The 27,737-nt window shown below is 39.7% G+C and overlaps 1 protein-coding gene across 1 annotated transcript in view; it reads right to left on the minus strand.

The window, feature by feature from the left end:
* immp2l (inner mitochondrial membrane peptidase subunit 2) overlaps positions 1–26,990 on the minus strand; it is a 97,557-nt gene extending 70,567 nt beyond the window's left edge. The window contains exons 1-3 of the mRNA XM_086142561.1: positions 26,968–26,990; positions 18,723–18,866; positions 13,962–14,065 (exon numbers count right to left, since the gene is read on the minus strand). Of these exons, the coding sequence (XP_085998687.1) occupies positions 13,962–14,065; positions 18,723–18,851 (233 nt within the window). The 5' untranslated portion in view covers positions 18,852–18,866; positions 26,968–26,990. The remainder of the gene's footprint in view (positions 1–13,961; positions 14,066–18,722; positions 18,867–26,967) is intronic.
* Between the last annotated feature and the right edge of the window lie 747 nt (positions 26,991–27,737).

The following is a 27,737-nucleotide window of genomic DNA, read 5'->3' on the forward strand; positions in this document are numbered from 1 at the left end:
ATTTCAACTCTGGTGTTACAGAGCACTTCAAACTATCCACAGATGCCACATGCAGTTCCTGCACATTTTACTACACTTTCAAGATGAAATTGAGGGTTAATAATACACATCTCGGTGCTCATAAGCTGCTTAGTGGAAGGCATCAGAGCCTCGGCATGGAAACCAGCAACTGACAGAAATGAGCAGCTAAATGCTGACACAGGAAAAAGTATCTTAAATTTACACAAGGTTTAATTCTTCTTAATTTCCCATCATTACTTAAGAATAAAGCCGTCAGAACTGCAGTTTAAGCCATAGGTTGTACAACAGAATACACATTTGCAAAACAGTCTCTGTCACTCTTTCTCTCTGTCATGCACATCCACAAGCACACAGGCGCACACAGGCACACACACACAAAGAGACACACACACACACACACACACACGCGCATACGCAAATGCACATGCATGCACGCACGCAGGCTTTTGCCACCTTGTTTTTAATTTCAGGACCCCCTGATTTAATGGGCCAGCGTTACGCAGCCAATTGTATTGCAGTAAATGTGCAGCCTCTATAAAAATGAAGCATTGATTTTGCTGTAAAGTAACAAAGATAAACCTGGTTCTCGATTCTATTAGTCATCAATAAAATAAATAAATAAATCATTACATTGGTTTTAACGAGTCATTGCCACTGAACTCGAAATATGAAATTAAATTACTTTTGAAAGTTTAAGACTCAGTAGGTTGGACACACAGTGAATACATTTACTAGCTGTGCTTTTTCTTTTTACTAGCTCGATTGTCGGTGGCCAGGCCTGCACACATGGTGGTTGGCCAGACACACCCGAAGGGATGACATGGGTCTCTCTTCCCCTGGCTCATCATCCATAGGAAGGGCCAAGGGGGTCAGTTGGGCCAAACGTTGGAGGACCAAGCGGGGGACCTTGGCGGTCCAACCCTCAGCTGCAGAAGCTCTAGCTCTGGGGAAATTGGAATGTCAGCTCTCTGGCAGGGAAGGAGCCCGAGCTAGTGCATGGAGATGAGAAATTCCAACATGATAGAGATGGACTAACCTCGACACACAGAGTGGGGTCTGTAACCAGGCCTCTTGAGAGGGGCTGGACTTTTTTTTACTGTGGAATTGTCCCTGGTGTCAGGCACCAGGCAGGTGTGATCTTATTATTGCCCCCGTCTCAGCGCCTGTACGTAGGGGTTCAACCCGGCGGAGGAGGTCCCTGGACGGGCTGCTAGAAAGCACTCCTAGCGGGGGACTCCCTCGTTCTACTGCGAGACTTCAACACTCACGTGGGCAACAACAGTGCCATTGGAAGGGCATGATTGGGAGGAACAGGCTGTGCTTTGTTATTGAACATCTGTGCTCATTATGGATTGTCCATAACAAACACCATGTTCAGGCATAAAAGTGTCCATATGTGCACTTGGCACCAACGCACCTTAAGCGCAGTTCTGTGATCGACCTTGTGGTCATGTCATCGGACTTTCAGCCGCCGATGCTGATGCCGATGTCGACTTTGCATCGGTCTGTCGTGGTAAAGAGAGAGCTGAGCCAGAAGGTGAGGCTCTCAATGTAACCGTCGATCTATGTTCCTACCCTCACCTATGGTCACTAGCTGTGGGTAGTGATCGAAAGAACGAGATCACAGTTACAAGTGGCTGAAATGAGTTTTCTCCACAGGATGGCCAGACTCTCCCTTAGAGATAGGGTGCGAAGTTTGTCCATCAGGGAGAGCCTTAGAGAAGAATTGCTGCTCCTCCCCACAGAGAGAAGTCAAATGAAGTGGCTTAGGCATCTGGTCAGGATGTCTCCTGGATGCCTGCCGGGGGAGGTCTTCCAAATCCATTTGGGAGGAGGCCACAAGGCAGACCCAGGACACCTAGGAGAGACTATGTTGCCAGGCTAGCCTGGGAACACCTTGGGATTCCCCAGAAGAGCTGGACCATGTGGCTGGGGAGAGGGAAGTCGGAGCCTCTCTGCTCCGGCTGCTGCCCCCACGACCTGACTTTGGATAAGCGGAAGGATAGATGGATGGTGTTCCAACAGGTAAGTTAAACATATACCTAAATGCCAATAAACACTGTTCAGAGGCTCAAGTTCAAAAGGAGAAATCTTAAAAAGCAAGATAGATCTAAAAATGTATAAACATTTTATCAATATTTTCGCCATACTTAAGTCCTTTCCTCGTCATTTTGAACTGTCTCAGGCAGCTGCTATTTCTTAATAGTGTAAGCAATGTCTTTCTTGTTGCGTGTATGTTTTTGTTGATGTTTTTTGTGACAAATAAATCAATTTCTAATCTAAAAGTTTTCAAGGTTATTCTTTTTAAAAGTTCTCATCATTCCTTTTCTGCCAAACATTGTGTTTGAATTAATTTTTTACAGAGCAGCACCACATCAGCACGTTTTTATTATACTTGATTAATCCCTTGCGGGAAACACCAGTGACAGTAAAAGTCCACCGGGAGCCGGTCAGCCGAAAGAAAGCTTCCCAGCAGCCGCCGTACGAGATGGATCAAAAGCTTATTTCCAGGGCAGAAACAAAATCCTAGAACAGCTCTGCGAGTCCCAATTAAACCCTTTTTACATATTCAGACAGAGTGGCACACAAAGGGATGCGGCTATAGGGTTCGAACCCTGTTCGAACATATTGGTCTTTTCATCAGACTTTTTCAATGTCACTCTGTCTCAGAAAAATTTGGACACAAAATTTCTGACCCTCCCTCTAAAGGATGACTAGTTAAAAGAAAATATTGTTTTTTTTTCGTCATTTTTATAGAACGATGACTCTGCAATTTCACAGTACACTGCCTTGTTTTAATTGAAAACAGGGTGGATCTAGGGTTGTGCATGAACCGCCAGAGATGAATGGAGAAGATTCTTGTTTTCATTTATCTGTCAATCCATAGGCAAGACTCTTTTCCCTTAAGTCAGACAAAAAGACTTGGTGGGCCTTTTAAGAGACACAACTTCAACGGTGTCTTGGAAATAAGTTTCAGAGCCCTCATTAAGTCGCAGATGGGGAAACTGACTGATTTTCTCGTTCTTGTTTGCATTGACAAAACATGCTCAAATGACAAGTTCCTGACTTTCTAAAAATAAAAATGTCTTGCAGTTGGCTCATCCTAAATACTTAAATCAAAGTTGTTAAAGATTTTTTTTACCCTTATACTGTCTGTTGCTGTCTGGAGCTCTAAGTGTTTTATATATATGTAAGGACTGATAGCTGTTAAACAATCTTAAAGCTGAAACAAAAATTTGAAGAGACACACATTTGGAGTGAATCAGTTTGAGAGTCAGGCAAGCAACGGATGTCTGCGAAGTCAAACAACTCTCAGGTAGCAACATGGCAAACTATGATGGAAGGACAAGTCCTGCTTTGAAAATCTAATAGTGAAAGAAAAGCACTAACTTCCATGAAAATGACAGACAGGTGTGGGTCTATGTGGCGGAAACAGAATGAGCTACTGACTTTACAAGAGATGTCTTCAGTTTAAAAGTGGTGAGGCTCTTAAAAACTAGCCTCAGGGCAATGGCAGATGATCCAACATGAAGCACTATTACACCGCCGCAGACGTCTTATTGAGTTCTGCCATCTTCTTTAGGTAAGCGATACTCTATAACTCTTCACAAAGATAGATGGTACACATTAAAGGTTTTTTTCCCTTGATTTTTTTTGTCAAAATCTGTCTCTGGGTGTCACTTCGTAGTACAGATGTTGCCCCAGAGCAAGAAAGTTCCTGATTTGATTCCAACCAGGACATTTCTCGGTGCAATTTGTGCATTCTCCCCTTGAGTTTTCTTCAAGTTGTCTGGTTTCCATGCAAAATCCAAAAACATGAAGGTAAGCTGAAGACTAAGTATTTTCCACTGGTGTGAATGGAAGTGTGGATTCAAGATTCAAAGCGTTTATTGTCACATGTACAGTGTACAGTGAAATTCCTACTCTGCTGCCCACAGCGCATTGGGATATGTGCTGGTCGAAGAGTGAAAACATTGTTATAAATATGAATGTGAACATAGCAATAGATCAGTGAGTAGAATACAGTGCAATGAGACGTTTGAGGGCAGCTTGGTGGGTAACTCACAAAGTGCAGGTGTAAGGATGAGTGCAAATTAAGTGGCAGCAGACTTTATAATACACTCAATTGGCAGACGCTTTTAACCAAAGTGACTTTCAGTGGAGATGCAGGGGATTGAAACCAGGACCTCATATATGCAAAGCATGCGCTCTACCACAGCGCTACATACGATACGTACGACTTTACATGAGTGAGAAGAATGAGCGTCAGCTGTTTAGGTGTCTGGTAATAGCATTCTATATGTGGCCTTGAGATCAACTGGTGAGCAGGACAAACCCCACTTCTCATCCGTGGTCAGCTGGGACTGATTCCACTCCCAAAACAACCGTGTGTATGAAATGAAATGAAAATTTATGAAAATAAAGATATCAGACACTGTTAATACACACAGTCGAAAATTCTTATCAAATCTTCTAGTTGCAGATGGACTTGATTTTCTTCCCTTGGAAATGTTTCTTATCATCAAAGAGGCTTCTTCAGTTCGTAATGGACTGGGGGGAGTTTCCCAGCACACACCAGGGTGATGACTTGTTATGTAAATGAGAGTTGTTTTGCAGAAACTAGGTTGAAGGGGGTTGTTGTGTCAATGGGGGAATCATTAGGTTGGAACAAAGGTAAAACTTCTGGGGACCTACCCGGATCAAAATCTGAAAATGTGTAGCCAAAATTCTCAGAATGAGAAACAAAGGAGAGGTACGGTTAGATCACATGGAATGAGGCTCAGGTGGAAATCCCAACTTTCAAATACCACGATATTATCCATGATATTCCCTCATCGAAACTAAAAATCTCAATCTGGAAAAGAGGGGGTTCATCTTTTGGTCAGAGCATCTTTTGGCTGACTACTACTATTTGCTTTCATTCATTCATTATGGATACTGCTTTTCCTGCAGTGAGGATCGCAGTGGGGCTAGAGCCTATCCTAGCAGTCCCTGGGCGGGATTGTGGGGTTCACTCTCGAGAGCTCACCAGTCAGGGGGCAATTTTAGAGACTCAAATGAACTAATGCATGTTTTGGGATTTGGGGAGGAAACTAGAGAACCCAGAGGAGAGAACATACAAACCACAGAGAAAGGCCCCTGCTAGAATCAAACCAAGAACCCAGTAAAGGATCTCATCATGAAATGTATTTTAAACCTGTACGAGGCATAAAAGCAGTGAGGAGAACCTGAAAAACTAAAGACACCCACTGGGAATCAAACATATTTTCCAGATAGCTGTCCCACCAAACAGCGGAAATCAGAGAATATCCACAAGGGGGTCATTAACAACATAACATTAATGGGTCGACAAAGCTATCAGCAGCACGCCTTGTTCTGAATAATGTTCTACACAAGCCACTGCAGTGCAAATGCTGTATTTTCTGTTTTCTAGAAACAGCTGTTAAGACTTGGCTCGAGCAAGCCAGTTCCTTAATTTCGAATGTACCAGGAGGCACACAATAACAGCAGATCAAATGCCATTACAGGACTGTTTTCTCTTTAACATCAGTTTGTACACTAAAGCCCTTGGTTCAACCATGAACTCTACAATACGACAATATAAAAAGTAGCGTAATTTCCAGATTATAAGCCACCACTTTTTCACATCCTTTGAACACTGTGCTTAAACAATGATGCTGCTAATTTATGGATTTTTTTTGGACGAACAAGCTTCATGGTGCCAAAAAATTTAGCCTAGTCACATCAGAGCAGTGAAATTACAGTGAAATTATGAGGCTGTTCATTTCTGACACTGAAGAAGACGACTTTGGTGGTTTTGGTGTGCAGGAGGAAGACAAAGATAGTGATCAGCTAGAGCAGGACAAAGTGGGGATAGAAAATGGCTGGACTTTTCCGAGTGTTATTTATTATTAACCTTTTTCATCAGCCGTGTTACAGACACTGTTGGGAAAAAAAAAAATTCCAGTACTTATTTGTGGATTTTAACGGTATCTATTAAAACTTAAAAAACAAATGTTTCTGTGTAAATATCTCATATTACAATGTGGACATCTGCGGCTAATAGACAAGTGCGGCCGATATATGGACACATACTGTATATTTATTTGTTCATTTTTAGCCTTTTCGCCTATATTTAAGTACGCTCAATAGTCTGGAAAAAACAGTACAAATAACCAGAGGTTGCACTGGTGGTCCTGTGATCAAGATTGCATACCACATGGGCGTAAAAGATCTCTGGCTCTAACTTTGTCACTAACAGAGGTGAAATGTATTTTACTTTCACTGGTACAATAATAACAACCCAACACACATGCATACAAACAAAAATTCCAGACTGAATTAATGGTTCTACATGAGAAAGTCTTTCATCCCGGTCTTATTTTTTGACCCTGTGCCCTAAATAAATCCTGAATTAATTACAAAAGGGAAATCCCGCCAGCCCCAAGGCAGAAACGCACAAAGTGTCTTTCTCTTCATCACACACACACACACACACACCATAGGTTGTACAACAGAATACACATTTGCAAAACAGTCTCTGTCACTCTTTCTCTCTGTCATGCACATGCACAAGCACACAGGCGCGCACACACACACACACACACACACACACACACACACACACACACACACACACACACACACACACACACACACACACACACACACACACACACACACACACACACACACACACACACACACACACACACACACACACACAGGAGAGATGCCCACTTATTTTGATAGGGTTTAATGCTTCTATGACTGTTGCACATTCACAAAGTTTCCACTTTTAGATAGGTTTGCATATGAAAATAAAATAAAGTAAAAAGGGCTCAAACATCCCAAATTTACCATGTTTGGGCTTTTCTCCTTCACTCAGCAGCATCTGAGCAATTACTAAGAACTTACATTCAGAGCATTCCATGTCTAATGGATGATAGTTAATAACAATTATTGGTATTTTTACAAAATATCATGGATATAAGCCAAGCATGAAAACTGTGCTCAATGTTGACTTGATTAAACTTAATTTTAAAGATCTGAATGGCTGCCCCCTCTTCTTTTCATGAAACAAAAGAGCAAAATGTATTAGATATTACATGACATATTAAGGATATTAACTGTATGGAGCATTCAAAAAAATTGTCTTCCATAGAGAAATCCGTGCAATCTCGGGGTAGTGATGAGACTCGACTACTACCCTATACATGATTATTTATCAGCTTGTTAATAGCCGAGGCCATAAATCTTACCTAGAAAAAGCTGTAAATACTTAATTTGCTGCTCCACTGAACAGGACTCTCACCAGTTGGAAATATATTACTACAGCCGCCGACCAGCGGGGTAGTACGGCACCTTCCACTCATTTCCTTATTTTTATAGTTAACACGGTACGGCAAGTAAAAGCCATTTCAGAAAACACAGAAAAATGTGTGACATTAGACAAACAGTGGATAAATTGAAAGTCTTATATTTGTAGTTGAATCATTAAAGTGCATTCATTTGTGCTCCACCTCCTGGACTTCAATAAACTGCTGATCCATTAATAAGCAATTATGCTGAACAGAGATATGTCAATATATATGTCAATGTATGTCAAGAAATAATTTGGTATTTATTTTAACACAAGAGAAAATATAACAACCAATGAAATCCTTTTGAAAACTCATGCTTTGGCCCCGGGTGAGATCCCTGCAATAGCTGCCTCAAGAATCTATTCTATGTGGCAAATCCAAAACAAACTTTTTTATCTTCTGTTTTATCAGGGAGTCCCAGCAGGTCTACTACTTGTTTTATATACCTGGCCTGTAGCCAGGTCAATTGTCCCTTGAGTCAACATTTGCCTAGTCTTTAAATTCTGTATCTATTAATTCTCCAATCATTGTATTGATGCTTTATTTAGTCTAGATTCAAGCTGTTATGTGACATTTGTCAGTGAAACTTTTTACCAGCCTTTTAATTTGACCCAACTTTGCATTTTGATTGTGGGGTTGGGGGAATTGAAAGGTAAAGGTTTCCTTGCGAAATTATTTTAAATCCAACTGCCGAGCTAACCTGAATCTGTACTTTGGCTTCTTCAAGTATTCTTCATCTCTTCCATTTGCGCATATTGTATTTCACGCTGTCATCCATCAATTCCTCATCTCTGACATTTATCCTGCAGTTAGGGTCACGGCAGGACTGAAACCTAATCCAGCTGCCTTTGGGCGAGAGGCTGGGTTCATCCTGGACCGATTGCCAGTCGATCGCAGGACCACATATAGAGACATACAATTCCATATAATATGCATTTCGGTGAGGTTGTTAAAATGGCTGGATAGCTCCCTAGACTTTACACCAAGGCTTATTCTGGTCAACCTTGTGATGCTGCTGAGCTCCTACAGTGGGTTCATTACTACAGTCTTGGTTCTGAGAAGAGGTCTTTTAATGGCCCAACAGGCAAACAAGTTTTGATGTTTACTTAAACTGTTTACTTACCAGTTTACAGTTTACTTAAACTGGTCAAACAAAGCGGGGGATTTTTCTACTTTTTCCTCATGGTAATAGATGGTAATAGATCTCCAGGACAAATTTTGCATGATAATATAGGGCAACTTGCTTTGTGACTCTCCCGCACCTTGTAATATCACTCCCTTTCCCGTAGTATTGCTATTTTAATATAACATTCGCTCAGCTCCAATATGCTACTCTATTACCGACCATGTCCTGTTATAAGTTTTATTCTTTTCCTTTTTTCTCGAAAATACCTGCCATTTTAGAATCTCATCCGCATTGATGATTCAGTCAAGTCGTTTTTAGGATCTAGGATTTCAGTGTAGCTTTCTATGTTTTCTCACCATAACAGTGTGTTCCTTTTTATTCACACTCACTCTTAGGTTTCTGTGTCCCTTTGGTCTGTTTTTGCATTTGTGGCAAAAAAGAAAACAACAGCATTTTTTGGCTCTGGAGGCTTTGTTTTTAGGGGTAGGGTGGGTTAAAAACAAGAAAAATAAGGAGATAATTAGAAGAAAGACACTTTTAGAACTTACAAATAGGACAGAACAGGAGATGCCACAGGGAGAAAAAAAAACAGGGTGAGGATGTAATAAAACCACTGGGGCATTTAGATATTAGTTTCTTCACAAACAACATAGATACTCATGAGGACACCAAATGAGGTTGTCATTTTCTCCAAAAATGTCTCACAATGTTGAAATAATTTTCAATTTAACCAAGCTCCTATTCCCTTTAAACATCCCTTGATGGATTCAAACAGGGAAAAAAACAAAACTGAGTCAGCTGGTGAGAAATTATTAAACCATCGGTTTGATTCCAGACACATTTTAGCAAATAATAGTGTAGCAGAAAAAAAAAGCTGCAAATCAGCAAGCAATAAGAAGAAAATTAACTGGAAATGGGTTGCTATCTGCATGACATTGAGGGGGAAAAAAAGCTTCAATAAATTTGTAACATGCACATTTGTTTGTAAGTCATTTGATAGGTACAGAATCATGAGACAACATTGCTTTTCAAAGAATCTTAAATAATCTGTCCTGTTAGAACTGCCCTTTTGATATGCTGCTATTTTGCTCAATGTGTTTTGCAAAAACTAGCCTATTACCAAGTCATTTAGAGGGAACATTTAACGGTGTTATGTTTGGGGAAATAACACAGCATATTCCCTTTTCTAAAATACTTTCAAGGGTTTTTTGTCGTACGAACTATCATCGCATTTAAGCAAGTATCTCCTCCTGAGAAACATTGCATTTAAATGTTACTGCTTTTTGAAATTCCCTTTCCATTGCGAATGTGTTCCCTGTTAGCCAATCATGATGAAGGGTTGCTTAGCTCCATATGTTCCTGGTTTCGGAGAATTAAAGTTAATTTTCCTGTTTCCTTGACTCCTGCGAGAAGAAGACAGTATGTAGGATCATATTTTACAGCTCTGACGTTTCCAAGAACCTACAGATGCCACTAATCAGGTCTAACCCAAAGCTGACAAATCCATAATGGATCAGATTTTGTCATTTACAGAGCTTGTGTCAGCCAGCAGAGGACTTTAATCCGGCGCCCTTAGCCTTCCTCATCGGGTCTGGAGGGAATTCAGCCTGTTGACGTCTCGCTCGATTCACTGAGTATCATGTCAGCATCTGTCCAAGAAACCCAGACAGCCGCTCTGAGCTTCAGACGCTCATCGGCTGTCACTAAAATCCTCGACTCAAAGCAAAGGGGGACAGGACGCCGCCACAGAGGAGTGAAGCTTGCCGCTTTTGAAGGTTTCCATAGCTGCTGTGTATTCCATGAATATTCATAGACCGTGGAACCTTCTTCTCCACCTCCCAACATCCCGTGACATTTAAAAGACGGCTCACATCTTCAAACATAAACCCAAAAAAAAAAAAAGAAAGAAACAACAACAACAATACTACTGAACCAGCAGCAACAGCGACTGCCTTCCTTTCTTGGGACACTGATTCATGACACGGTGGAAACATTTTTTCCTCATTCGGGCAGAAAATTAGGATATGCCGAAATGAGTTGTGAGTAAACTGCCTCTGAACACCAAATCAATCAGGTTTGTGACGGAAGTGCGTGCAGAGAACTGTTGAGCACTGGGACACAAACAGTTTACTGCTCCATTGAGAACCGCAGGCAGAACATTTTACATTTCAACAACAAATTTCTCAGACACATTTTGTCATTCCAGAGTCTAAAATGTTTTTAAATTAAAATCCTGACAGTCTAAAACCATTTTTTTTTCAGTTAGTTGACATGATAACAGAGGTTTAATTAAATACAGTGTTTGATGAAACATCAAATTTCCTGTGACATACTGTTATGTTTCTGAAATATAACTTTTTCATTGTTTTTTGTCCCTGGGAAATATGATGAAGGCTTTGAATAAAATTCGACTCATCTAAATAAAATAGAAATTTTATTCCAAGTACAGTGAAAACTAAATTCCACTTTATTTCCAGGCGGTAAAAATGTACACAGAAGTAAAGATAAGCTCAGTCTTGATTTGCAAAGTACAAACGATAAAAAATGTCTTTTTTTATCAAGCAACCGGGTTGAATCCTTTTTGAAATTTAAATACAAGGCCATCTCCTTGGCAGATTATAAAGCAGGCAGTATGAAGAAGAAAATCTAAAAGGAATAAATGGCAGCTGTGCAGTCTCCCTTCTGGCAAGACCTGTGAGGGTCCACATGCTGACCTTGTTGCAGAGAAGTCATAATAACAGCAGTGCAACCTGAAATGTTATATGCCAATTATTTGAAACTCAACTGATTTGGATTTGGGGAATCCAGATGGGATTCAAGGCAAGTACCTGGTCCAAAGTGACAGAACAAGTCAGAAATCGGCAGAGAATCCAGCAAGAGCATCCGCGTACTCCGAACTTCTTGTTCTACAGATTTATTTGCGCTGTCGCACGGAGGCCTCCAATGTCTTCCCTGGGGTCAATGATACACTCATATCCATAAATACCTCACTGGATGCGACAATTTTTTCAGGTTGAACTGCTACACAAAGAAATAATACTAATAAAACATGGCCTTGAGCACAGTCATGCCCTGATCCTTTCTCTGAGCAAAGAAAATAAAGAATCCTGTATAATCTCTGACTAAAAATGTAGTCACATTCACCACACACAGCTAACACATAAAAGAAGCCATTATTGATCTGCAGACATGAACAGCAAAGGCAAGATTACCTTTTTTTATTCTAAGTTAGTCTCTGACCTCACATTGTCCCTCACATCACAACAAGTATCTAACAACCAACACTTCTGACAAACAACTGTCAACATGAGAAGAAGAAATATCTGGTTTAAACAATAAACTGAATGGAAGTGCCATCATGGGTGCCGGAGAGGCCTCAATATAAAGGAAGTTCACTGCTGACACAAAAGAAAGCTGCCATTAAAGTACGTAAACTTTAATAATAATAATAATAATGATAATAATAATAATCTATTGAACGCTGGCTGCACCAAAGTGGGCTAAAATCATTCAGTTATGAGGTGCATATCTTTGTCTCTGTGCAAAGTAATGTCACTACCAACTTTGTGCTATGGACTTGGCAAAAGAAATGAATTAAAAAGATGGTAAAAATAATTCTCCTGCCATGAAGGCGTCCAGATAAAGATCTCTCTCTAATGCAGAGGACTTTATCAGTCGCGCGGTGGTGAGATTCAAAGGCCTGCCAGGCGAACAAGTAATGCTGGGACCATAGGACAGGGAGACAAAAAGATTCGTATGGGGCGAAGGTGCACTGATAAGGCCATGAGGACAGCAGGTTGAATCTAAATGTCAAAATGTTTTTACGATCAAATGAGATTCACTGAACCTCATTTCCTCTTTTTTGAAGTCTTTATTCTCATCCAGCTGAGTGATGCTGCAAATTTCCACAGTATGAAGACATATCATTGAATTCGGCCACAAAATGGGAAGTGAATCCCAGCATCTCTCTGGGTCATATTAGGTTCAATTACTTTTCAAAGCAGCCCTAGAAAGAAAAGATGTTCCAAAAAGCCTCAGACAAAACCCTCAGAGAGAGGTGTCATTAAAGAAACAAAACCTGTCCTTCTCCCACCTGCCAGTTTTCTCCAATATCTTCCCTGTGTTTGGCCCTCTACTTCCATGTTTCTTGTATCTGCATTTATAGTTGCATTTTCCAACCTTTTGCTGGCGGTATATTAACTATTAAGTATCCCTTATTGTTAACTGTCTTTTTCATAATCTTTGCCGTAAGATTATAAAGGTTGTGACTCTCGATCCTGACTCCAGTTCAGCCGCGTGAGTCTAACAATTTCCCCAACACGGTCCTGTGCATAACTATAATCTTCTGTCAAATATTATACTGCACGCCGCCATTGACCTTGATGATATCAAGTGTGTGAAATTACAGCCAACCACCAGCAGCAATATTAGAGCCGTAGAGGCTTGCTGCATGCAGATTAAATAACTTATGTTAATGAGATATTTTGAGCACTACTTAGATAATTTCAAGCTGTGAAAGACAAGCATTCTCTTGCAGCTCATCATCAAATAAACAGAAACTCAGTACCCTGACTTTAGGACACCTAAAGCACAAGTAGACTACTTAGGCTATTGACTATTGTTGTGAAATTTCAAGGCTTGGGTGCGTTTGCATGGTCTAGCTAAAATTCAACTGAACACATAAGGGCCTCAACATAAAGACATTGACATGAGCCATCTCCATTCTGGTTGTTTTCCTTTAAGCCACATACTCAGGGGAGGTTTTAACAGGAGTCTGCGAGTCGTCGAAAGTTGAAATTTGCTGGAGTAAAAAGTTCCAGCTTCCTCTTTGCTGATTTGTAGTCCCAAGGAGTAAAATCAGAATAACGCAGCTCTGTTCCTGCAGCTATCATACAGTTTTTTCATTGATGGTATTCAAACTGCATTCAAAATAGAGGCATTTGTACACTTCTGGCATATTTTTGTTATGCATTAACAGTATATGACAAAAGTAACAGATTTCGTAACCAGAGTTGTCCTGAGGACTCTTATCTTGTCTGGTCTCTTTTCTGTGACGCCTAAAAGGAATTTCAAGTGGCTGCATTGTGCCTTTCTGCTACAAACCAGATGTATTTATGAATACAACAAACGTAGCCCAAACCCAACATACAGAGGTTTTCCGACTTTCTACAGGAGCATTAGGAGCTACCTCCTGCTTTCATTGCCGGTGTTTGACAAAGACCTGGAGGTCCGTATTCCTCCAATTCTTTGCATAAGTTTTTTTTTAATTTATCAGCTTCACAACATGCACACCAATCGTTTTTTTTACAACAAGCTAAAAAAAAAGGTTTGACGGGTTCCTTTTATGCATTGGGGATTTTCCCACAAAACAATCTTGCTGACGATTTGAACTGTATGTCTGCGATGGGACTTACAGGAAGAAAACAACTCCACACAGTCAATGTACTCACACAACAGAGACGATGTCCCCTCGTTGGACCTGGTAGTTCCTCACACTCCAGCGGTTAAGGAGGACAACATCGCACTCAGATGTTCCCTCTGGATTAAGGGAGGGCTGCACACACAGACGCATACAAACACAAGTACAGAAAAGTAAATATGAATACAAGCACAATACCAATTCATGCTCTGGATCCCAACGTTGACTCAGTTAATTGCTTTAAGGGGATACTGATGTCTTCCAATATTTTTGGTTTCAACCACAAAAATAAGGAGCATTAACTGATTCTGATAGGAATCCATTTGCACCAATGATCTGGCATGAAAAGCAAGTAAAATGATAAATATAAACATGAGGCTTGAAGGCAATGTTCTGATGTAATTGATGTTGATGCGACAAAATAACTTGTGCTGAATCCAAAGGCCAAATATTACACTGGACCAAAACAATCAAAATTATGACTTGCAACACTGAAGTAGCCCTTGGTTATGATGATGCCCCATCGGTTAGCAGACGGTTCTTTCCAAAATGATATATTCAAGGAGTTGCACTGCAAAATAAATATCTAGGAAAAAGAAACATTTGCAGGCTGCTGGGAAATGGACAAAGTTAAACCATTTGAGGTCAATCTAAACCAGACCTAGGAATTTTATGGCGCACAAGCCACATCTAGCCTGTTTTGCTTATTTACCTGACCTGCCGAAACTAGTTTCTTTGAATATTTTAACATTTATTTTCAATCAATATTGAATTTAGAAACTCATTATTTTTTCCTTTTGTTTAATTTGGTATGGATGATTACATACAAAATAATTTTGCTACAAATCTATGCTCATTAATAATTTTAAAGTTGAAATAAAATGCCAAAACATGTAAATATTTAAAATGCAATTTACATTCAATTAACATAATATCTAGTTGGCCCACGCATAAAAATGAAGCAAGAAATGTGGCCCGCCAGCCAAAATAATTGCTCACCCCTGATCTAAACGCTCCTGTATTGAAATACGCTCTAATTTTAAAAGCTATTTTGGCAAGGGTAGCAATTATAGAGGAATGAGACCATGTCTAATCCTGTGAATTTCTATTGGAAGTTTGGAGAACATTTGGTGACGCAGCCCCCTTCATGTGTTGTTACCTTAGCAAAGAGAACTTTCTTGCAATAGAGGATGAGAGAGTTCTTGATGTACTCTGTCTCAGCACATTGAGCTCATCAGTGACAGCTCTATTAGACGCCCACCCCTCACAAACAACACTGACAGCATCATTATTTCTACAACCAGAATGTTCCGGGATCAACATGCAACAGAGCCCACTTACAATCGGTGAGCCACCCACAGAGCATCTACAATTTCATTAGAAAGGACGCGGGCCATTTCACACGTGCCGGGGTAATTGACGAGACACTGTATATCTCATCCCCCAAAATAAAAATGCATCTGCTCGGCGGTAGGTTTGTCACTTAGACTGGAACAGAGACTTGCAGACATATTTTATCATATTACATGCTGTACTGTCTCTAGAACACCCCAAAACAGTGTGGCGTTTATTAAAAAATTAAAAACATGATAGAGTTGGGCTAGCTGATGGTTTGATCATTAATTTCCTCCTTCATATGATGCACAAGAACCATGGAATCCAAAGGAGAAATCCAATTTCGAAAAATCTGTGATAAGCCTGCAACAAACCAATAACATTCAGTAGGGTAATTGATGAATTGCCTGTAGGTGTGAATGGCAGAGTGAATAGTTGTATGTTTGTGAATCTTCCCCTGTGATTGACACGTGTCCAGCCCAGATTAAACTCCCCCTCATACCACACTGCGGGCTGGGACTGGTTCCAGCTGCCCTTTGGCCTAATGTGCGATAAGCAGTATAAATGAAAAATAAATGTTAAATACAACTGTGTTTTATGGATGTAATACCCAAGTACAATACTTTGCGCTTGTAGGGTTTTGTGTGTATTTATTCATTCGGCATATTTTGATTAATATTTTTACCACTAGTCTGGCTGAAACTTTCCAGTACCAGTTTTAAATTTTTGCAGTTTGACTGTACGCAACCCTAATCCATATAACTGAAAAAATAACAGCTTGATCAAAAAGCACCATCTGGTAAAAGTGAAAGAAAACACTTTTTCTATGATCTCTTACCAGTTAAAAAACAAATAAATAAATCAGTCAAGACCTTTCCGTGGTGTAAGGTCAGCTTTAAACTAGTCTACTTTAGTGGGATAATAAACCCACTAGACTGACCGTTCTTCCCAGAACAGGAACCTTAACCAAAAAAAACTTTAATGTTTGATCATTTTATTGGAGCTTTCCCTTTTACAGATTTTCATTCTCCAGACAAGGATATCATCCCTTCATACCAAATAAATCATATCACAGACTAACTGGGACAAAAACCTTCATGAACAGCTGCTGATCCCTCACATCTGAAGTATCTGGAGAGTTCATGTCTCATTTAGTCGTGTCCCCTTAAAAAACAGCCATTGTTTGGTTTCATTAGCAAGACTTCAGAAGCTCCCACTGGGCTCGGCTTCACGACCCATCGTACAGAGCGACACCGGCGTGAACCAAAGAGCAACATGCACTTTTGATATCTGTGCTCATTAAAAATAGAGACCCGACTGTTTGATGCATAATGCAACACATGTCGGGGATAATGAGCTGCACAACAGGAAACAAACTCGGTCAAACCAAACAGGCATCTTTTTTTAAAAATCCCGATTCACTACTTGGCTCCTCAGACAAGGAGGGTACAGGTTGTTTACTCGTTTGATGAGGAAATTCTGGAAGGAATTGAGGAGTCAGAAACCTACTGGTGTCACTTTTGAAGAAGAGCAGCAACTTCAGGAAACATTGGATTAGTTCCTCTAAGGGTCCCTGGGATTCATACACACACACACACACACACACACACACACACACACACACACACACACACACACACACACACACACACACACACACAACACACACACACACACACACACAGTTGCAAACACCAAATACCACCACTCAATGATACCCAGTCTGGCCTTTCAGTACAGTTATGTCCAATCACACCTCTAATGGTCAAAGTTTAAAAACTTGTACAACTGAGCGATTATGTCTGGAAAGTTACAAGTGCTGTCATTCATCGCACAAATTACAAGGCAACACATGAAATGGATTCAATCACTGAGAGGCAGCGCATTACTATGGTAATTCCATCCCTAAACAGACAGCAGCACAAAGGTATTACCGATACAGGTGACTAACCGAGCATTCAACAATGTCATTTTATGCTAGAAAACCTCTCACGCTGTAAAAGCCAACGAAAGAATACATTGGGAAAACACACACACATTTGCACACCTGCCTATACCATCATCACACCGCAGTGATGAAATGCACTCTGGGCAAACATCCGCACTATGCAAAGCTTACAACACTCCTTAGAAGCATCTGGTCACAAAACCATACATCAATCGTTACATTAGGCAGTCACAACATAATGGTTATCACATTCAGTTCATTATTTTGTCCTTCTCATTTGCATTGCCTCCTGACACATCATTATCCTGTGTTCATGTTGAAGAGCTTAAAGTGCCCACCTCTTTCCCTTCTTTTGAGTGATGTCAAAGCAATGCATTTCTTGAATCGATTATTATTATAATTATTGCGGTTGCCTCTTCATCTTTTTCTATTTGATGGTCTTTCAGCAGCGCCCCTGGGCTTACTGTTACACCCGTCTATATTGTGCTGGATTATTTTTCCACCACACACTGGTACCTGCCTTGTGCCCACCCACCCTGGCGATTAACCAATCCATACACTTGATTGCCACCTGATAAACCATGAAATTGACGAATAAAAAAGTCAATCATGAAACGGAATTTTCTTGGAAACGACTTTCATTTTATTCTGATTGGGTGATTATTGGGAGAATACAGCTATGGAGTACAACAAACAAAAACGTATGCATTTTTTTCCCTTCTACTAACGTAGGGCCCCCAGGCACCTGCTCAGATTGCATTTATGGTAGATCTGGGCCACAACAGGTGAGCTAAACTGGAATAATTCACAGAAGACGTGAGAGGATTCTATGATGTGTGAAGGATCGCAAATGATTGAAATCCACCTCCCTCACAACCAGCAGCTGGGCTCTGCAAACATTTGGCTGCAATGTAGAAGGCAGCTCAGAGCCAAGTGTAAAAATCATCATTCAATGGGGTTCCAGTGAGGAAGCGACTGTATCTCACCAATGACTCACTTTTCTCATCGGCAAAATATTTACTTTTTAGAAATAATGGGAAAAATCACAGAAGCCAGATATGGCGGAGAAATCAACTGAAAATGTTTACATATATTTTATGTACTGCATACAAATCAGTAAGAAATTGCCTGGGAATAAGGTGGAAATCGACTGAGACATCCCATGAAATTATTGGAAAAATAAGCACAGGCTCATCCTGTTAACGGTGAAAATGTTCTGAAAAATTTCAAGAAAATATCTAAAAAATCCCCAAAGACAATTTTAGAAAATTTCTGACTGACTGATAGCAATTTTGGCCCCAAGACCTGGACATTTTGTAAAATTATAAACAAGTTTTTTCCTAAATTAATATTTTTCAAGAGTCTTTTCTAAATGAGCGATGTCATAACACACGATATATTACATTGGATTTATGAAAATCATCTTGGGAAGTCCAGTCACTGTCTTAAGACCCACCGTGGGGTCTCAATGTCTATAATGTCGATCTCTACATTACAGAAGCATCTCACCTGCATCGATGCTCCCTCCACTCGTGCCACGTAGGCGACTCGATCCAGGACGGTGACTGTGACTGGGACAGCAACGAAAAAGCCGCTTACAAATGCTCGTAAGCAACGGCGACCCGCTTGCCGAGCCATTGCCTGGACAGGAAGCTGGAAACACAGAGGAAGTGGATGCTGTCAAACACACAAACTAAACAGCTTTGATTAAATGTGTCTAGGGATTGAGAACCAAAGAGGAAACACGGATCAAGATTGTGTTGGATGGATAAGAGTTGAGCAAGTACTCATTGTGAACTGAGTTAAAACTGAGAGGAGAAAAGACAACAAATGAGGATGATTTCAAGTTGTTTACTGACACTCGGGTTAAATGGTCAGAAAAAGTCTTCACACTGTTAATGGTGAACAGATGGAATGTACCATTCTGATTAGCTGGTCAACTGGAGAACACCCTCAAGTTTTTTTGTTTTGTTTTTTTTAATTTGATACAAATGTCCATTTGGGGCAAAAGATGAACTGTTTATAATTTGGTGATCAACACTTCTACTGTCACCTGAAAAAAACACGTTTTGCATTACAGCTCGAAAATTAATGTACTAATGATGACGAGAGAGATCAATGGGAGAAAATTAAAAAAAAAAAAAACACCCAAAAGGGATACAAGGACAACTTTGATTTGAGAACTATAGTGCATCTATTCAAAAAAGTCTTTACAAAACTAGCATACACTTTTGACAGATTTCTACACAAATAGAAAGTGTGACAATAACAAACTGAACAAGACTTTTACACAGAGACATACAATATCACTGAAAAGCTTATACATTTGAACCTTGGCTTATGAATCTAATTCGATCTTTGACTCCGCTCGTGAACCAAAATGTTCACAAAAGAAATCAATTTTTCTCATTAAAATCAATGTAAATGCCATTGATCCGTTCTCTTGCAACAAATAACATACTGCACTCTTGAATCTTTTTTATTCAAAATACAAGGCTGTATTTTTAGGCAAAAATACAGGGAGGAATTAAAGATTACCTTAAGTATTACTGTGTTTCAGGCATTCTTTCTCTTCTACTAAGCACTTGTACTAAGCATTTCCTTCACTAAATTTGCATGCAAAAGTAAAGCCTTCTCGGATCAGACCCTCGCTAACACTATCTCCAGCAAGCTGTCTTTCATTAAGCCTAACCAACAATCACTTTTATACTTTTTCGAAGACTTGAGATCTTGGCTTCATTAACATAGTCACCCCCCTTCCTGAAAAAAAGCTCAATAAAGCATTCTAACAGGAGGACGCAACGATGAACAATGTAAACAATGCGGAGTATCTTGCGCGATAGCCTCTACACTACAACACCACAACGCGGAAAGCCCGTGAGTTTGTTTGTGTGTTTGTTCATCGAGGTCTGTTCGCAGCTCGATTCAAAATTTGTTCGAAAACTGTTGGTAGGCCGATTTGTCCATGATTCAGGGCGCTCGTAAGCCGAGGTGTGGCTGTATATCACAATGCACTTTAAACTAGCCAAATACATGTCATTGTGAAGTTTGTTTTGACACCGAATTGACAAAAAGGAAAATTGCACAACAATAAGGATTAAAAATGCCTTTGCAGATTAATATCCATCTGTGACCAGCGATAAGTCATACTGAGGTTATATTATTAACAGCAGTCATCAGTGAAAGTAAACTGGGAGTGAAGATAGGTTCTCTGATCGATGACTCTCTTGTACCTTTGTCAAGGGGTTTGGCCTTAAGACTTTAAGACCGGCTGACATCGAAAAGTACACTTTGTTCACACAATTGCCAATGTTTTTTCAATGCTGGTCCATCAAGAGCCTTGCTGACCAACCCTCAGTGTGGGAAAGAAAAGAAAGACCTCTATTGTCACATTTAGTGATACACAGAGCACAACACCAGTGAAATTAACCACTGCATTTAACCCATCATGGCTGAACCATGAGCAGAAGGCAGCTAGTGAACAGCACCAGGGGACCAATTAGGGGTTCAGTGTCTTACTCAACAACACTTCAACAGGCTATGAGGAGCCGGGAGTCAAGTCAGGAATGTTCGGTTCTGTGGACAACCACTCCAACCCCCTGCGCCAGGGTCACTCTTATGGCTGACCCTTATGGAAGGCGTCAACGCAGCAAGTCACAAAACCAGTTCTTATTCTGTCATTTTCCAACCAAAGTGAGGTGAAAGCACAGTGTGCCTACAGACTCAATTTTCCCGCTCGTCCCTGAAGCCCAGACAGGCGTGAAATGACCGACCAGCCAGCAGCAGACGCTGCCTCGCGCCACTGCCTGCGGCTAACAGCCAACGCCTGACTCTGGAGACCTGCTGCGCACATTACCTCCACGCCCAAGACTTCAAGTGAAACATCACTGAGCCTCTCAGCATTTCCTTCCATCACAGCAGACATGAAGTGTTTCAGGCAGAAAATCTGGTATGATATCTCTCGCGCTGATGTGATCTGTGTACAACTGAAGACCACCTTATCATCAGATGGGAGCTGTCCTCGGCCACTGATACATTTGACACCCCGTGTCAATTCACATCCAAGATTTCAATTTTGTGCAATCTGGTATTCAAGAGGAACCTAAAGCTTGACTTGAATAACTTTAGCACTGAGTTACAAAAACAGGAGTTTTATCAAGTATATTCATTCAAATCTATGACATAAACTCACAACATGTCATGTCAATGTGCATTTTGTAAAGAAATACAAAACATGACTTGAAGAAGAGCTATCCTTGAGCTTTATATATTTCAAGATAAAGGCAACTGAAGTTCATACTTCATATTAAGAATGATATGCCTTTTCGAAAATAGTGCACACTCGCATCTTAAAGAAAATATTACAGAATTAGAATTTTGCACAGCCAATTAATTTTAAAGAAGAAAAAATGAAGATGCAGCTTACCTTAAACTCAAAAAGGTAATATCTAGATTAAATGAGTATTTATTTAAAACTCAAGTATAATATTTTATCTTTTGTTATTCCAAAAGAACATCAGGTTCAAGAATCTACCTCATAAAAAACTACCTCAAAATCACCCCAAAAGTCAACATGAAAAAAAAAAAATGTAATAGAAAATATTTAACCTTAAAATTACCTTGAAATTACTGACAATATGAAATAATTAGAAAACTAGAGAATCATTTATGTACAAGGAATCATGTATAATTCTGTAATTGACCGAGATAGTAAAATCACCTTGAATTGGGAAAAAAAAAGGATAATACAATTGACCAAAAAACACTGCACATAATGTCTAAGACATGAGACAAAATTAATTATAAATTAGAATAGATTACTGTGAAGAAATCACTATTTTTTTTTAAGAAACTTGCTTATCAAGGTAATCTAACTAGTTATGGTGCATTTTGCTGGAAGATGTATTTTTAAAGGGCGCTGTGAGGCCACAGCCGGAGGAGTTTTTCAAGGTGGAAGGTCACTGTTCTGCTCGGCCAGCTGGTTAATCTGCACATCATTTATTGCTGCAAGTCTATAAGCAGCTGGGGGAAGATCCATCAAGTGCTTAACAAAGCCAGTCCTACTAACTGTTCCCACTTCATTCAGATGAGATGAGGTCTAATATCAGATTTATCATATCAGCGCTGTCCAGCCCAGACAGTCTGGCGGGCAGCTCCTTCAAGGGTCCCTGGGCTTGACTTAGCCATGTGACCAATGCTTCTCCGCACCGATAAATCCACAGAGGAGGACACAGCCAGGCAGCAAGGTCACCGATTACAGCTCGCCACCACATTCTCCACAAAATCAACTGCCCCCTTTGCCTCAGCAGCACATCTTGGAAGCAGCAGCTTGGAGACCGAGGCTGTAGGAGGATGTGCTGCTCAGGGCAGGCTGAGCTTTATATCTATATATGATGATCCGTCAGTGCTTGAAGCCAATGAGTACTAAACTCAGGGATACTAAATTCAGCATCAAATATGCTAAACAAGACTGCATGAAATATATAAAGTTACACAAACCACATTTACATGTGTACATGGGTCAAAGAATAGTTTGCTCCTCAGAGGATGCACTGTTTTGTTTTTATAGGTAGAGTCATAGTTGAGTTAGTGAACGATAACAAAAATAGCCAACAGTGTCCTTTTTTCCAAAACATAATACTCTATCATAGCTTATTATTTTGAATATCAAAAAGTGCAATGCATTATAATATTTTAATTGAACTTTTACAGTATCACTGACCTGACAGTTAAATGTATCATACCTGACTAAATATTCAATTTTTCAGTCCTTAATTTTCAGATTGCTATGTGCTAGTCTCAATGGTGATTTCCTTGCAACTGCACAATTTTATAAGCATTTCATGCTAATACTTTTAAGACATTCTTGCTCTTTTTTGACAGAACTTGTACCTAATTTTAGGCTGATTTCATTCTGCAACCTTAGTTCTTGTTTTTATTTCTATTCCTTTAGAGCTTACTATTTTACATTTTGTTCAACCAAAAGTCAGAACAGTGTTTGAATATCGCTGGTCATCAACAAAATCAATTCATAATGTAAAACTTTTTTTTTTTCCTTGTGAAAGTCTTGTAGATGTTTACAAGTTACTAAATGGGAATGAAGTGCCAATGCAGAATAAGCTATTTGGTTGATCTGTAATTTATATCATTCTACTTCTTGGGCATTTTCTTGACAAATTAGGAGAACTGTGTGGGGACAAAGGGTGATTGCAAACCACAAATGTAATTTTAACGGAGTTCAGGGCATATCGGAGGTCTCCCACCTTTTAATGGCCCCTATATACTTCTACAACAACAACAACAACAACAACAACAATGCAGCGAGAACAAAGAGGCAATGCCAGACGGTGAAACAGTCGTGTTGATTTCATTGTATTCAATGTGAGGATCAAACTTCTGAAATGAGGTATATAGTGCTATGATCCATTTTCTACCGCCACCCTTCTTTATCTGTATGCCTGGTTAGGCTTTTGCACAAGGCTCTGTCTACCTCTTTCCAACAATTATTGGCCATTTGCGTATCGTGTTATGCCTTGGGTTAAGTAGATTTTCATTTTTTCCACCTTTAACAATTTCATCCTCAAAACTATCCATCACTGTTCACTTTCACAGCAGAGGAAAAGCAAGAATGTCAATACTTCTGGTTTTCCACATTAACCCTAGCCCACTCCAAATTTCTGACCAATCACACAATACTTCTAGGAAACCCTGCGAGAAAAAAAACCTTTGCTTGGATGACATGTTGAGAACAAGCTGCACAGAACTCCAAAACCAGGCCTACAAGAACAATACGGAGTAATCTTGTTCTTGCAGTCCTGGAGTGAGAATAACAGTTCGACTTCACTTTAAAAATGATGTTGCCACTTAAGAATTTAATTGCTTTATTTGTGGGAATGAAACAGGAAACAAGAAATCTTGAACAATGAAGGAGTCACTGTAGATGATAGTCAAGTTCAGACACTGCTATTAGGTTAATGAAAGTCTAAAAGATCAGAACCAGTAAATAACATGCCATGTAAATAGGGACACTGACCACCTCCACCAGACCCTGCTGAAAAAGACTCTCCAAGACACAAGCAAGGATTGAACATCAGGTAACAGAGGTCTCTAACCTACTCATGGATTTCTCTTGTTGTATCTTTAACATGTCATGCTTTGTTTTAGATGATTTGGAGGTTGCTTGTGGCTGATACCAAGGTTATCTCTTGATGATTTATAGGCAACTTCATGCTGTGGTCTTTTCTCTCCAAGTTTTGTTAATTTCTTGCTGCTGATCACCATCTGACCCCCCACCCATCAGCAATAGGGAGATAGTGTAAAGCAACTCCTCCTCATCTCATTTAGTCGTTTTCCGCAGATTGCAAATAATTACCGGCATGTAGCTCAGATCAGTGTATTTTTTTTTCTTTTTTACCCTGACAGCAGATGGCTGAGAACACACAAACATCACTGAAAAACAAGTCAAGCGATTTTGTGTTTCTCAGCCAGATGCACAACTGAAGGCCTACATACACAATACTATCATCAGTATGAGACAGGTTTCTTTCCATCTGAGGGCCGGAACTGGAACAGATTGATTTCTCCTGACGAGAGACGTCTGCAGATAGAGACGTGAAGGCTGAGCGGACCTATTTAACTCGCAGTGCTGCAGGGGGAAACTAAAGCTTGAAATAACATGATGAGATGGAGAACTAGCAGCACCCCCTTGAGGCTGCAGTGTTGACCACATCACACAATACAAACAATCTTGAAAAAAAAACATACGGCACATTAGTCATTGAGCTGGTTCTCCTCTTAGTCTAAATCATAAACAGTTCAGAACCCTTCCTAGAGCTGTCAATAGTATCAGTACATTTTAATAGCATGTGAAAAAATTATTAGACAACAATTACTCTTTGAATTGGGTAGGAAAGGCCTGACACTACAAAAACAGATCGTTGTACCAACCTTCATACCAAGATGAAGGTTATACAGTGAAGAAGAAAAACTGTCAATCCTGTACCAGTACCTACAAGTCGCATGACTCCTATGTGGTGCAACAGAACTGTCAATGTGCCAAACTAATGGATTTCCACATAAGATTAAGGCAGATTTGGCTGAAGGGCTTTTTTTGCCTGAAACATCTACAGAAAAAGGTTTTTTGAGACTCTACATAGCAAGCTGCACTCCTAGACAGGATTTGTGGTGTTTTAGCTAACTTGATTGGACTTCATCAAGATTTGATGATGTGACCACAAAGCTCTAGCAGGGTAGCAAAGCGAGACTGGTCATTATGTCTCATTATCTTGGCTTTTGTCATGCATAGTTGGACAATTTCCACTGAAATGAAAACATGATTTTGATATGTTAGATTAGATTATTTTTTTACATGTACATTCCCAAGTAGCAGCCAACAACAATTTTTATTTAACTCATAACTGTGATCAAAATCTCACATTTTTAATACAGATTTTCTAGCTTTTCCATTGGAATCATCTTTCGAACTGATTGCTGAGTCAACTGGAGCAGCATGCCTAATAATAACCTTCCATCTACTGTTCATTTCAATATATCCACAACATTGTGAGGAAAAAAATAATTTGCATTTTTCTATTGCACAAGTATATACTGGTACCCCTCTTGAATAACCCCTCGGGTTGCATGTGTGCTTTTCATTTCCTTTACGTATTCTTCATTTATTTGTAAGATAAGAAAAAATATTAATAATCATAACCCGAGTCGACTTCATTTTTCTGCTACAAATAAGTAATCCAGAGCTGCTGAAAAAGGCGCGACTGTAAATTGCATCTGGAATATCTGTTGTAGAATCAAGGGGTCAGCTACAGCTGTTTTTAATATCATCAGTAAAATAAAGATACTCATCTCTTTGTGTCTGGGGTGATAAAGGAGAAACATGGTTTGCATTTGTTCTGAAGTATTTTATTATTGAATATGACCGAGAGGAGGTTGATGAAGCAGTTGACTCGGGAGAAATGATGGTGGGTAATCTATTTTGTAATTTTAAAGCAATTTATTTGTTCCATCATTGTATTTCTGCCTTTTTATTGCAGAGAAAATTATAATTATCTCTGTAATAAAATGTATGAAAGTTATTGAGAGTGATGACAACTGGCCTTATTCTATTCGAGCGCTCACACACTGGACCCAAGGGGCTTGGGTGACTTTCAGCATATTATCACATTGCGTTTAATATGGTTGCCGCGTTTATGTATAAGTACATTTTTAGTCCTAAGCACATATTGTAAATAGTTCTTGTTATATCGCTCCTGTAGTCTGAGCGTAATCTACTTTAAACACCATGTAGTTTCATTATGCCGAGGTTATTTCAAAAGAGGCAGCTCTTCAGAGAGGCTCATATCAGAACTTCCTGTTTCTGTCCATCACTTAACAAGTTGAAGTTCTACAGGCGTAAAGGAAATATACTGAATTTTCCGTGGATGTCAACACCTCCAGACACGGTGCCAAGCTGACAACGTCCCTCCACTTCCACCTTAAGGGAGATTCACCTTCAGCTGCGCCCCCTTCCACCTTTAGACCGCTCTGGTTCACCCCGCTAACATCGGTGGATGCTAACGGCTAGCACTCTTAGCTTTCCACCGTTGGGCTGGTGTTTACAAACATGACCGGAAACGGTGCCGGAAATAGCGCGCAGACGTACGTTATACCGTGGAGTTTTTACAATTTCGTCTTTTTTAGACAAAAACACCGTGAAAGTACGAGCAGAGCGAAAGCGGCTATATCACATGCTACCTACCGAGTGGGTGTTCCGTCTTCCTGTTGTTCTGACGTCTACCATGGCGGGTCCTTAAGTCCGCCAGGTCTCAAACGGTACCCCGGTTAGAAATTGGGGTTTTATCGTGTTTGTGTTGTGTTACACTAGCATGTTTCTAGACTACATTGAGACGCCTCAAATAGTATTTCTGTTGAACAGAAATTATGCATAACCATCTTTTAAAAATAAAATATTAAAAACAAAATGGAATGTAAAAAAAAAAGGACATAATTTAATACCACACACTGGACTTAAGATATTTGTTGCAGAGAATGAATGTATGGATCCTGAAATTAGCAAATGTTTGATCAAAACTATAACTAAAAAACGGAATGAATTAATTAAAAAGAAGTTAATGATGAGTTAATTTTTGTGGAGGTATCTTCCATTATGTATACCAGACCTGGGCATTTTACGGCCGGCGGGATAAATCTGGCCTGTTTGCTTTTTTATCCAGCCCACCAAACTATTTTCTTTGAATATTTTAATATTTTTCATCAATCTATATTGAATTCAGAAACTCTTTATTTCTTCCTGTTGTTTAATTTTGGATGGATGGTTACATACAAAATACTGATGGGACATTTATATGATTATTAATGATTTTAAGGTTGAAATAAAATGTCAGAAAATTGAATTAAATTGCAATTTTCGTTTTGTTCAATTTACATGATACCTAGTTGGCCCGCGTATAAAAATGAAATAAGAAATGTGGCCTGCCAGTCAAAATAATTGACCAGCCCTGAAGATCT

Source organism: Fistularia commersonii, chromosome 35 (assembly GCF_037954325.1).
Source record: "Fistularia commersonii isolate RoL2024-O1a breed Wild chromosome 35, RoL_Fcom_v1.0, whole genome shotgun sequence".
NCBI classification, from domain to species: domain Eukaryota; kingdom Metazoa; phylum Chordata; class Actinopteri; order Syngnathiformes; family Fistulariidae; genus Fistularia; species Fistularia commersonii.